Genomic DNA, 13,963 nt, shown 5'->3' with positions numbered 1-13,963 from the left:
TAAGAATAGCACAGTTTTTGTACAATAATCCATCAAAGAGGCAGACTACCGGAAATCTTGGGGAAAAAAAACCCACAAAAAAGATAGCTATGGGAACCAAACAGTAACAATGACATCCAAATACAAAAATCGAATAATTCGTTTACAGTATTTCCAAAGATGCTACTATATGTTTTTAAAAACAACAGCTGAAAGGAACCATAAAAATCACAATTTAAAAAATTACAACGTCAATGTAAGCTACAGGAAATGTAAATGTTCTCCCTTTGCAGTTCGTTAATAGCTATCACTCCTATAAAGCATGTTTGTGAAACATAACAGTACAACTAATCCAAATACAAAACGACCATGAAAATTACATTTATTGAGTGTGACCAATTTCAGTGTGTCACAGTTTTCTATGTAAAATTGTGTATTATCTAAAACTGACATTTCCTAAACCAGGCGGAAATAAACAGAATCCAACAAAATCACAGTTCTTGACCACTGAGAAACGGCTTGCTATCCTTTTCAAAAAGTTGAAATCACGGTGAAGAAAAACAGTCAGATTTTTCACATAGCTCTTTAGAAACAGATTTCCTTCAGATGTTCTTCCTGGAGACAGATTCAGACAGCCTTGTACCTTACAGTAAAATAAAAATTACAAGAAAGATCCAGATGCAGAATATTTTGTAAAATCTAGGAAGATTACAAAATCTAGATCCATCTTTATCATGTGAATATCTTTATTTTTGGAGACTGTTACTTTTCTTTTGGAAAGAAACCTGATTTAATCATCTCCATTCAGTCTGCTTTCTACGCATCTTACTAACTTCTGCATTACAAAGCAAGCATTACGTACAGTAAAACATTGCTTTCATTAAATATGGCAACTAAGGCAAAGCTGTATGTATTCAACTGAAAAGGTTTCTCACCTGGCTGTTTCACCTCATATATGGATAGGAGGAGCTGAGAAAACAGGACAGCACATGAGATCCATGGACAATGGTGAGATACATATTTTTATCAGTACAAGGAAATAACAACAGCAATCTGCACTCTTGCATTTATCACCTATTGCAGGTACATTGCAGGGCACACACATGCATACAATGACAATTTAGAGACACCAATGAAATTAGGACATCAGACCACCCAATGAATATCAATGCAAAATCTGCACAGAACTTACTCCATTCTAGAATCAAATCCAGAAGCTGCACCTTAATAACAGATATACAGTTTTTAATAAGCTAACATTGCAGATATACAGTGTATATATATATATGCTTAGATAAAAATTCTAATATTGTCTTATTGGATGCATCTGCACCAAGTATTCATCAAGTATTGGTCACTTAGAAGGAGCAGTTCAGAGGTCAGTAGCAGTTTTACTTATCCACCGTAGTCTACAAGAAACATTTGTACTCCAGGTGACATTTGTGATGTCAGTAGCCTATCCAGGTTTCAGGATATGAAGAATATATACTTGTTTCCTGGTTTTTCTCATTTTTGAGCATCTCAGCTCTGCCCTATATCACCAACATGATAGTAATTCCTTACATTCATACAGTATACCACTATTCATCCCAGAGGGTCTTAGAGTGCCTCACACATACAGTAGAAGGCATATGGAATAGAGGACTATACTAGCTGAATAGTAATTCTGTTTGGGATGAGTAAGGGAGAATCCTGCTTCCCTAAAAACACAGCACACCAGTTCAATCACTTTACATTTGCATAACTACAGCACGTAACAGTATACTAGTGGTTCTAGATGAAGATTGCTCCCAATCAAACTAAAATATTACAACTGAAATGTGACCAACACAGCCCCTGTGCTTTGTCTTGGCTATCTGGGAAGAGACTGTTTTTGGAAACAAGTGATTAATGCGCTTCGGTATGCATCTGTGCTTCTGAGGCCCGGACTGCTCCTCCTAAATGACAATTCCCAGATTCGTATCATGTATGAAAATGTCTCCTGCGGGTGGGAGAGTTTAACTGCAGCTACAATCGCTTATCAAAAGAAACTGGGTGAAGAAAGACTTACACAGCATTTGGTGATATTCAATGACAGAAGGTATTCTCATGTGTGCAAATTCACATATGGCTAGGCAGTGCAAAAAAGATCACAGCAAGGCCAGGTCCTTTCTTTGTTTTAAAACCTGATTACTTTGTTTTATTTAACGTTTGGTGTGTGAGCTCCCTTTTTTGTGTACTGTTGTATTTTGGAAACCAAGGAATTTGTTCCAAAGGAGGAATCTATCAAATCCGATAGGGATAGCTAACACCGAACTCATTCAATGGCAACAAATCCATCCCTGAATAATTTTTTTGCAACTCAGATGATCTGCACTACCAACCTGAAATTTTCCTTCTGATTAGAATGAGAGCTTACCTCTTGTTTCCACTCCTGGCTTCTGCAAACTTTTGTCGAATCATGAAGCTCGCCAGGGCTTCTGCGACCTAGGCGAACGAAAAAAAAAATCTGCATTCTGATTTTATAGGGTTGTTTTTATCTTGTTTTAAAATTCACAAAATTCCTAACCCTGTCCTGTACAAATGCAGCACTTTTTAAGAATGAGCCCGCTCGGTTCTGAAACTGCAAGGTCACCACTGAAATCCATCTTCAGAATTCTCTACTAGAAACCAAAACAAGCTGGTGGTTTGTTTCTGCTTGGAAAATCAAAAATCTCTTACTTTGTCAGGGGTGTCCTCATGTACCGCATGTCCACAAGGGGGAAGAACTTGCATCATGAACTTCCCTGGAACACAGACATTGGACATCATGGGATTTCAAGTCAGATGGTGGTACATGGTTCCTGTAGAACAATTTCTTAATGGTTCATTGTGAAAGACTAGCTGGCAAAACTACCTAAATGTGCTCAGTTGCTAGTAAATTCATATAAAAAAATATTAAATATTGGACTTTTAACTTACAATCTTCTGTGAACAAAATTTCTTTTGTGTAGACTTCCTGTAAATTGATGTTTATTCTTATGAGTTGATTTATTTGCAGTATTAGGTTTTTAGATCACCTATTATCTGAAAACAAAAGGTTAAATGAAAGACAGGAATAGCCACCAACAGCAGGCACACCCAGGATATTGGTGTAACTGTGGCCAGGACCAAATGCTTAAACACCAGGCCTAAGACGCTGTGTTGTCTGTAAGACAGAGGCAGCCACCCTAAGACTCACAGACCTAGCAACATGCAGACATGAAAACTGAGAAAATATGAAGAGAAGACTGATACACCCTGTTTTAAGGAGAGGTGAAACAGGACTTCCAGCCCTTGAGAAATTCATCATCATTCTCTTGGGGGGCAGTGGTCTAAGCTCCAGCAGGCTGAGGAAACTATCCTATTAACCTTGTAAACAGTAGAAAAAAAACTGCTGAAAAAAACAACCCACACCACTGAAGCATTGCACGTACTGTAGCTTAATAATACATTGAAAACCCATGCCCAACAACAGAGAGCTCTTAGGGTGCCTTTAAGCATTCTGCCTTCAATAGAGACACCAAGTGCAGATCTCTTGTTTGGAAGTGGCAGAAGTCAGTTTCTCGCTTTTGTTTCTTAACTCATGAGGTAAATATTGATGGACGGAAACTTCAAATGTACGACAGGCTAATTTGTGTAGGTAAAGTGTTCCATTTTGATTAGTGCTTTGGTTGTGGTTTGTTGTCAGGCAGGCTTTCAGCATTTCATGGGTTTTCAAATTACATGAAAATGAGGTAAAAGGCTTCTGGCTTTATTCCCTTTTGTTACGATAATGTAACTGCCATGACAGTAAACCTCCTGTATGAATTGTAACCAAGGTAAAACAAAAAGTGGATGTTTAATGTATAAAAAACATTTTAGCTGCGACTGGATCTTATCAACACCTAGTACCACAGATATATGTTTTATTTGTTTGAATGGTTAACTTAATAGCTTCCCCTAAATTTAAATCAGCTGTATACCTATTTTATTAGAACCTCTGTCGGGCTTGTAGGAGCTTTTCTCCATTACAGCACTCATTAGCACGCTTCTGAGGTAAAGCCCATGGATTGTTTAAAGAAGGTATAGACCTCATTCCCATGTGGATGTCTTCCTGCCAGTTTCAGACTATTCAACAGCAAAAGAGCTGCACTGCTCTGGCCATTACCATAGACAGAGCATTGACTGACACAACCACCAGACTGCTGTCACTCCAGGAGCGCTTTCATCTTAGGGGACTCTTAACACTTCAGAAGCCGTGGTAAAAAGTATTCTCTCCTCTACTTTTTTCATCTTCTGGTGTATAATGGCTGGAGGTACTGTAAGTCATTACATTCTTCCACACTTTGGGTCCCTGTTACACCAACCTGTAAACATTCTCTAAACAGGTTATTTACCATATAAACATAAAAATATCACATACTCCCCACATGGTTTGGACAATGGTGAAGATTAGAATTTGATACTTAATAACTATAAATGAACTGTACCTTGCATTTGGCCTATAGTAAGGTCTCTATCCAGCCGGTCTATACCTGCAAAAATTAAACTTGAAATAATAAGCATGAAGCACATGAAGACAGGCACATTTTAAACTCCACTTTAAAACCAGAAGCACTGAGGCGTTGTTTTAGTAGAACTGGCTGAGAGCATATGAGATGTTACTTTTAGTGCTGCTTCTGCAGGTGGATGAAGATTAATGTACTGTACAGTACAGTATCTCTGTTTTCTGTCTATCCATTTTTTTAAATATCTGTTGGTAGAGCGTGAAAGAGATCAACGAACCACGTCCCAAAATGACACCTGAAGTGCAGTGTGCCTGTGGCAGGGCTGATGCTGTAAAAAATTATTTTGTCATTAAGGAACTTCTATGAGCACATAAAAAAGATTTACAGAACCCACCTGCCAGCAGTAACAGCTTTGGCACATTGCAGCTAAGAAAAAGATTGGAGATGCCCCGGAACCATCCATCCCAATATTTCTCTGCCTTGGAGAGGTCAATCCTCCAGCTGTACACACTCTGTCTCTGTGGCTGGGACCGTATTAAAATACACTCAGGCACTTCTAGTCCGCCATTTCTCGCTTTCACAAATTGTGGTATAGCTCCAGGTTCTTCGCCCACCCCAGCTCCACACTGGACTTAATTTTAGAGCAGAAATCAAGCCTTGCATGTCAAATTGAATGAGGAGGGAAAATATGTGTCATTAAAAACAGAAAGAAAGGGATGCATGAACCTAGAGCTATACTCGAATATTTCAACCTTTTATGCACAGCAAGATTGCAGGTACTGTATTTCAGTTACAGACGATTTCAGTTACCTTGCCCTGGATTAGATTACCTGGACATGTTTTTCCAGCATGTAAAATACTTTTCTTGGAAGACAGAACACAAAGGCTGCAGCAGTTTTTAAAACTCACCACCATATTATAAATAAAATAATTCACTTTAGAATGGGCCTGCAACAAAAATTCTTGCTATAAAAGTAATATTTATTTATACATTTTGTGAAAAAACTGCTGCAAGTGTACGACTATTACTTTTTCTGTTGATTGGTATTAAAAGTGCCATCTAGTGTTCAAAATTATAATAATTTGAAGTACAACTAAGATTTTTTTTATTTTTAATAGAAAAATGTGACTAATATGATTCTTTTGCAGATGGGAGGTATACAGATTAAAATAAAAAATATATTTTTTTAAAAACTAAGAATATTCTGTAAATAGCAACATCTTTGATTTAAAAAGGAATCATATGGCAAAGCTTATTTAATACAGTAATTTCTGTTGTAGGACAAAATCATTTTCTCTGTAAAATACTGTAAAACCTGTTGTGTAAGACTGTGAGAGGCATTCATGAAACCAGTACTGTTGATAATTGAAGAGGCTGAGAGAAAAAATCCAAACTATCTAAAAGTGACGTCACAGTGTTAAGTGATGATCCAGTAGAGACATTAAGAATTACTGCTACAGGACCTAATATTTCTTCATGAACAGTAGGATGCACATTAGCACAAATGGTCTCAGTGGTGCTTAGAAATGTTTGCTTCATCATATTTATTTTGTTTCCTCCCTTTAACTGAGGTTTCTGAGCAGATACACTGCTCTACACGCAGAGAATTTTAGTTTGAAAATCTTTACTTTTTAAAATGTTTGTATTTTATTCTTCAACAACTTCTATTTTCAACAGTACTTCCCACCCCTAGTCTTGAAACATGAAGTTGGGCTAGACTCTGTTGACTTGATTATCTAATCTTTAATTTGATTTTTGTGCTCTTGTTATTTCAAATATCCTTCCTTTGAGCCATAAAGTTCACTACAAATTTAAAATTCAAAATGTTTACAGTTGTTCATGTCTTAAGCTTTATGTAAGCCGTAAGGGCTTGTGGCACTGCCTGATAACCAATGACATTATAGCCTATAACATAATATTATATGAGGTAAAAGTTTATTTTTACACAAAAAAGGATATTATTCTGTAATGTACTGTTTCTATTATATTAACTCTTTTTTCTTTGTTTCCACAATTAAAGCTTTATATAAGCTTTTCTTTTTTAGCAGCAAAACTATTATAGCTGATAAATCTGAAATAGATTATTTTCCATTCTTTTGTTTTAGTTTAATTTGTTTTGATACACTTCTATCTAAATATAAGCAAACATTCTTTTGATAGAAAACAATAGGTTAGTATTACAACGTTTATGGAAAGATCGGTCACTTACCTCCAGCTCAGAGAAGCTCACCTCTGATCTTGCATTTTCAGCTTTATCAGTGACATAATTGAGATCATAAAATTCCTCATGTCCCTCTGCAACCACATCATTGACAGGATTGGGCTGTTCTGATGGCACCATGTCCACATTTTCACACCTGAATATCATAAACAGCACTGTGTTCACTGTAGTTCTAATAATTACATTAACCCTATTCACCAGAATTACAACAGACTGCAGCAAAACTTTCCTTCTTGAATTACTCAATACTTCAACAAATCTCAAATATATTACAGTACACCACACCGAAATGTGAGTTGCACATGCAGGATTTAGTTTTTATGATCAAAAAAAAAGTAATAATGTATGCTTTTATGAATGCAAAGTACTGTACATAGCATTGGAAGTGTTAATTAATGCATGTATTAATATTTCCATTCGAGTTGTAATGTGAATAGTCCTTAACTAAGACTATCGTTCAGTGGTTAGAAGCCTAACTTGCAGTAATTGTGACCATTAAAGTGCTTTTATGCATTAGCGCATTAGTGGGGGCAAAAGAGGGGTATATATAATCAGACACAACACAAACAAGAAAAATAATTTAATATTTTGTAGTTTATATCCATTTAGCATGTAGTTTATTAGGAAAGAAATAAGTATAAAGGACACACAATACTGTGACACTGAATGTGAATGTAATAAAGAAATAGTTCATTTTCCGCTTAACTTCACTGGGTTCTGGGTATTTCACATTGAACTTATGAGTATGTTGTCAGGCAGAATAAGATGCAGTTCTTATATAGAGTATCTTTATTCTGTCAATAGAATTGCCAAACTACAGAAAGATTATATCTTAAGATCAGTTAAATTATGACTGCTTGGTGAGTGAAAAATGTTTTTTTCCCAAGAGGAGTAATATTACTATTGTACTGATTGTAATACTGTAGATACAATCTATACAATTGCTTCAAATTGTATCCCACAGCTTTGTACAGATTGCAACATTATTCAAACAATCATTGTCAATACTGTCAAAATATTTTTATGTCCGACTTTTTCCCTTGATCTTCCAAAATGGTAAATACAGTATGTCTCTACAGTACATTTCTTTTCCTGTAATGAATATAAAGCAGGTTTCAGTGTATGTATTGCTCCATTTATGTTCTAAGAGTTTTCATTTATTCTGCCTTTTTTCCTGATTCTGTGCTAGAAGCTTCTGAAACTTCCTCTGATCTCTATTACAATTGATACTGTGCAATTCTACTGTTCCAGTGGTTTCTAATGGTAGGGCCCAACATAGACCACAAAGGTCAAGGCCAATATCATACGATAGGGTAGACTCATTTTGAGTTCGGAACATGTTCGAAACACTGTAAAATGTTCAGTGTAAAAAAGTCTTAAAGTTAAATTGACTAATCTATCAGTTTCACAGGCAGAATGTAACAAATCATTCTGATCAAACTGTGGTTTTCAGAGTTCTAAAGTACCAGAACTACCTAACGAACTTAATGTACAGTAATCGATTGAATAATAATAATAATAATAATACCTTCTTACTTGACCAACCATAGATACTTTTGCTGACTCCAGGTTTCTGATCTGTCCACTTTTAATACTGAAAAGAAAATAATCTTTATTGAAAACTGAACAAGAAACAATGAAAAGAAAAACAGCAAAGGGGCTGAAGAACAAACCTCCACTCAATGGCATGGTCAATGGATTTAAATGTTTTTGGCCTCCCTCTGAGAAAGTTCTGCATGCTGTGGAGCACATCCATAGCACTACCTAGAAGCAGAAGAGTGTGAGATTGTATACTTTTTTTTTAGAGTGACTTACCTAAAAGCCAAAGTTAGAAAGTAACCGATCTTATAAGCTATATTAGAGCATGTGGTAACATACCTCATATGACAAGTAACTGGTTGAATTAACTACAGTGTATTATGTCCTTATTAAACAGCTTTCTTGGCTAGTCCCCTCTCTTCTTCAACACACATTGTGAAACAGTGTAAATATTGCATCCTGTATGATCAGTCATTGAACAGTAGATCCCTAGATTACTCTTTAACATCAGGGTGCCTGCCTTCCCTTATTAAGCTACATTCTGCCTTTAATTCACGTGTCCTCAACCCAGCAAATCCAGCCCTTCACCTTCTACCACATCAATGACCACCAGGCCGACCACTGAAGGAATCAGGTTGCTGGTAGCTGTGTGAATTGCGATGGCTCCTCCCATGTTGTGTCCCACCAAAATCAACGGGGGTGGAATCTCTCCGTAAATTGCTCGCACTACATTAGCCACATCCCTGGAGAGGAAGAAACCATGTGCACTTCACCATGTCGACAACTGAGGAATGAGAAAGCCCTCTCTGAAATCACAACACCTCTTAATCTTCCATGTTCCAAACAGACACATGAAGGTGGCTCCCCTTTCTCAGTGAATGGTGGCTGATTGTGCACCTTTTTTTTCCTTTAGAATACACTAAATCCACTGAGTCAAGAACTATGTTCTCTGTTTTCCCTTCTTTGATATACAGTACAATTAAATCAGAATACACAATGAACAACTTTAGGATTTTGATTATAAGCCATTTAAAAACGAACAGAAGTGGTAGGCTGATCTCTCTAATGTGAAACAACAATCCTTTGCTGCATTGTGTTGGGATGAAAATCTGATTTGGAAGAAATGTTATAGGAATTGTAAATGAATAATGCAGAGTTCTTATAAAGTGAATTGGCCTATTCTGTTGACTGTATTGTGAAAACCATGCACTGGGGGACATGGATATGGATAAACAGTTTATGGATCCCACTCCTGGTGGACACAAGTGTCACCAGATGACACGCAGTACATTTCTAGGGTACAATATCACTTGCAAACTTGCTGATGTAAGGCTGTGAGTGCTGCTGCATTTACAGTAAATGGGAACATATTCAATTCCATTTAAGATGAGATAAAATCACTTTATTGGCCATATACAATTTATTGTATTTAGGACCAAGAACTGGTGGCACATCTTTACACAAAGGGTGAAAGGAGTCAGGAGCAAGCTACAGAGACATACTATTAGGACTATTGAAGCCTAAAGCCTGGTTTTCTTCAAGAAATTGATTAAATACTCAGATCAGTTGTCTGCTAGTAACCCAATGGCCTAGATAGCTTCCCCTTGTGTGTAACCTTTCTTAACTTCTCAAATTAGTTTTGTTTCCTTATTCACAAGAAAATTTGACTGAGAGATTGGTTTCAATCAGGTGGCAGAAAGAAATGTTTAAAAATGAATAAACAAAACAATACGATTCCTACCTGGACATAGTTTGTGTTGACAGGTCGTCAGAGTTTCGTACTTGTGTATCACCTATGCAGTCATTGAAGGAATAGTGTGCGTAAGACAACAGCTTTATTTTCAGAAAGTAATCTACTACTTTTGATTTATATTGTTTGTTTTTAAACAGTGTGTGAATTGATTATTCTCTGTCTTTCATCGTCATATACTGCTTACAGTAGCTATGTCCAGTAACTGATTCCATATTGTTGCAAAAGTGAATGATGAATAACAAGCCTGTTTTTCCTCTGAGAAAACTGTGAGGAATTTGTCCAGTATTAGACACTTTGATCAGGAAGATCCAGCAAGCCATTTAAACAGCTGATTAATAATTTAATTTTGTCTGTTAATGACATTTTAAGTCTTTCAATCTTTTTTTGCATTGAAAGGGGAAGATTGAGAATCTATGTTGAAAACAGATTGTAATTATTCCATTAATACCTTAACACCTTTTTAAACCCTAATAAATGGCAGATATTTTCCCTAGTTTAAAACCAGCTTTAAATTGTAAAGCGAAAGAGAACAAAGACTGATTTTTTTGGCGATGACCCCTGTTTTCAATTGTACTTAAACTCTAGTGTCGACATTTATGCTTTACCTTTCAAACTTAATATTTTTTAAAAATTCATATTCATTTTGTATTTCAGACTATTGTTAATCGATAGAAAGTACGACAGTATTCTTACCGTGACCCCGCAGATCCATGGCCAATACTCTGCAGGTAACTCTGCTAGTCATGGCTGCCTAAGAGAGAGGCCGTGTTAAAATTTTCACGTGCACCTACAGTACTATACAAGAAACACCTATTCAAGCTTGGCCTGCACTTTTGAAGAAAAACGTTTTAACGAATAAAGAGCTGCACTTGAAACAGTTAAGATTGATGCTGCTATCAGAATTTGATACAATATAATAAAAGTAGATTTTTTTGTCAAATGAAGCCAACAAAATCGATTTAAATAAAACAGAAAAAATATTGTTTCAGTAGGATTCGGTGTTTGCATTGTATTGTATATTAGACATTAACAGCAGCAATTTAGTGTATCGTAATAAAAAGGTAACAATCGTCTATAACATTTTATTGTTTTGCATCACATCATACATTGCACTTTTGATTACTTAGCAATAGCTATTGCAGACCTTAAAAGGAAAATGTATTTGCATGCTAAATGGTTAAAATCTGAATATTTCATTTTTGTATTAGTTCAACTTATTGTTTTTGTTTTTACACAGTTTTTCATCCTAATACATGCGTTCTTTTTAAAACGGTTTGTCTGTCACTGCCAGCGGATTTCAGTTCTCCCACTAGAAAACCTTGCTCACAGTGATGTTTTGCACACAGTTCTGCTATACTGTCAGTACAACAACAAGCGACCACAAGACAACGGAACAACGGAAAGCCCATACAGTGAAAACGGCCCACGAGAGGGCAGAGTGTCCCCCGCCGTGCAACAGAACCAGAACTGGGCCATCCAACCCACTCTTGTAGACTCGAAAGATGTTCCAAATGCTAAGGAATGGCAATGGAAATGTATTTTTCTTTTAAAGATTTAATACGCGCAGGGACTAAATATGTAAAACATATTTCTTTTAAATCAAATCACTAAATGCATTGAGATGTAATGGTTGCAGTGCTGTTGTGCTGTCTCCGTATTTAATGCACGTTGGCAGAGTGCAATGATTGGCACTGGACAGACAGATTTATTCATAACACAAAAATCAGTTTAAAAGTGGATTATCAGTGGATTACCGGGGAATGCCAAAATATAGACTTAAAACGTGTTTGCAATAATCGTTTTTCTTTGCTTTCTACGGAAGAAAAAAAAACAAGACATTGGACATGAATATAGTGAAAAAGTGAAAGAATAATTAGGATGTATTTAAAAAAATAAAACTGGCAACTTGCCATCACAGATTTTGCTACTGTGTTTGGCACTATTCAAATATTTTAAAATGTTACATAAACCGTTTGAGTTAAAAACCTGCCCAAACATGTCTTTTAATATATCTGGTGTTTTGCAAGTCCCACAAGATAAGGCGTGCCATTGTACTTTGAAAAGGATATATCTTTGTTCTCTCCTGATCCCACAACAACATCATCCATCATTTCAAAATATTCACTCCAGGACACTGGTGAATAGTCTCGCTTTCTTCCCACACCGTGGCTGTTAGGAAAAGAAATCCACATCTTGCACTGAGTAATGTCCTGAGAGTGTTTCAGATGAAAGAAACTTAATTTAAAAGGCTTCAGTTGTATTTTAGCAAGCACTGTAATCAATATATCATTTTTAATTAGTGGACAATATTTGTTGAATTTCATTATGTCTATGTTGTGTACATGTGTTTATTCCCCAAACAGGCCAGAAAGCTCATTTAAAATACGACCGCAGTGTCTCCATTTTTTTTTTGTTATGCTACCAACAGGTTTTCCTTCACCTGGTGAAGGAACACCAGAACTGTTCCAAATCATTACAGTAAGTAGGAGTAATTAAATTATTCTTGATAGGAGTTTTTCATTTTTTTTCATTTAAAGGGCTATTGTATTGCTGTCCCTAATCTTAAAATGTGAGGTGAAATGTATCATAGTATGTAAAGAAATAGACATTATTATTGAATTATAGGATTATAATAAAGCATTTTCTTTATGGTACATTTATGAGGATCAAACTTAGCAGGGAATATTAAATTGATGTTAGAATTCCCACACCTCTATAGCAAATTCTGCTATCTAATAATATTCAAACCCCTTAAGCCATTTTATAATGACCTCAGTAATTTTTACCTTCTCAGTTCCAAAAAGTTTTCCTTTTTTTTTAGAAAAATGTTGTTGCCTATACTTTGGAGGGTCAGGAAGAAATCCAATTAAATCTGGATTGTTTACTACCACCATTTTGATGAATGCATGCCTATACAGTATATAAATTGAAACAGATGCTGAGCTGGATGACTAAGCTATAATATGATAAATTATATTATGATGGTAATATTTTCTTTAAACCAAATAAACCTTTACAAATCCTTTCCAAGGAAACTAAATAATGCTGTTTGAAAATGGTGATGATGAATAGAAGGACTTTTATACCAGTAAATATTGGAAATGTTTTTTAAATTACTCCAGCCTATCTACAGTATATCTGTACATTGAAATGAAGTAAATCATATCACAGATCTTTGTCTTCAAGGTACTTCAAAGTTCTCTATTTCTGCACTGCTAACGATATCTTTAGAAAAAAGGCAGACATATTCTTAAACAAACCCAGTTTTGAAAATTCTTTGACATGTATTATGTACATTGTATCTTTAATTTGCAGTAGTTGTCTATTTGTCTATTTGCAGAAACGTTTCTTCTCTTAAGGCAGAGCAGAGTGGAAAGTTACCTACAAGAGCTACAAGAACAGGCATTCTCAGACAAGCTTGTCATTCTCATTCTCAAATTTCAAATAAGTGGAGCATTTCCTGAATTCCAATTTGAAAACCATAAAGTAATGTGTTTTAAACCTTAAACATTGCAGAAGTGCCTGTAAGATATTCATCAGAAAACATTTAACATGCAAAGATATTGAAAGGTAAATCTGCAATGTGCCTGCTTAAATGAACTTTAAATCAATAAAATACTTACTGTTCTGTGTCAAAATCCTCTTCCCACATTTTGTAAAGGTAGAAGACTGAAATTAGATTGGAGATGTGAGCCAAAACTGAAAGCCTTGAGGAGGACCGAAAATGCCATATAAAACTGACTATGCCAGCAAATCTTCAAAACCTAAGTACCTGACAAGTGTTCATGTGAACAGAAAGTTGACATATGGAGCCGACAGGCAACACAATAGGTATGCTAGGATGGCCATTACAGATTTTTACATTGTTCTCTCAAAGTTACTGTTTGAACCCATACAGTGTTCAGTATCAGGGTGAAATAGTGAAGGGAGTTCACAGTAGAAAGGCACCAAAGAAGATACAGCCTCTTACAAACTCACTGGAA

The 13,963-nt window shown here is 35.8% G+C and overlaps 1 protein-coding gene across 1 annotated transcript; it reads right to left on the bottom strand.

Moving 5' to 3' along the window:
* Positions 1–2,373: 2,373 nt before the first annotated feature.
* Positions 2,374–13,632, bottom strand: LOC148841239 (protein phosphatase methylesterase 1-like). Its single transcript, XM_088920866.1, has 13 exons — positions 13,604–13,632; positions 12,050–12,134; positions 11,392–11,484; positions 10,674–10,731; positions 9,969–10,020; positions 8,816–8,970; positions 8,362–8,452; positions 8,217–8,282; positions 6,677–6,824; positions 4,861–4,978; positions 4,449–4,493; positions 2,680–2,744; positions 2,374–2,445 (listed from the first exon to the last, which is right to left on the bottom strand). The coding sequence occupies exons 1-13, from the start codon at positions 13,630–13,632 to the stop codon at positions 2,374–2,376; spliced, it is 1,077 nt and encodes a 358-aa protein (XP_088776992.1).
* Positions 13,633–13,963: the final 331 nt, after the last annotated feature.

Source organism: Atractosteus spatula, chromosome 1 (assembly GCF_055471065.1).
Source record: "Atractosteus spatula isolate fAtrSpa1 chromosome 1, fAtrSpa1.hap1, whole genome shotgun sequence".
Lineage (NCBI taxonomy): Eukaryota > Metazoa > Chordata > Actinopteri > Semionotiformes > Lepisosteidae > Atractosteus > Atractosteus spatula.
Note: the sequence above shows the minus strand (reverse complement) of the source record. Positions and strands in the feature narration are given on the sequence as shown.

Coding starts and splice junctions, on each gene's coding strand:
- LOC148841239 (XM_088920866.1), bottom strand. CDS start 13,632: ATGTGGGAAGAGGATTTTGACACAGAACA. Junction 11,485..12,049: donor GATCAGGAGAGAACAAAGAT/ATATCCTTTTCA, acceptor AGCATTTGGAAC/ATCTTTCGAGTCTACAAGAG. Junction 2,446..2,679: donor ATGAGGACACCCCTGACAAA/GTAAGAGATTTT, acceptor TCGTTCGCCTAG/GTCGCAGAAGCCCTGGCGAG.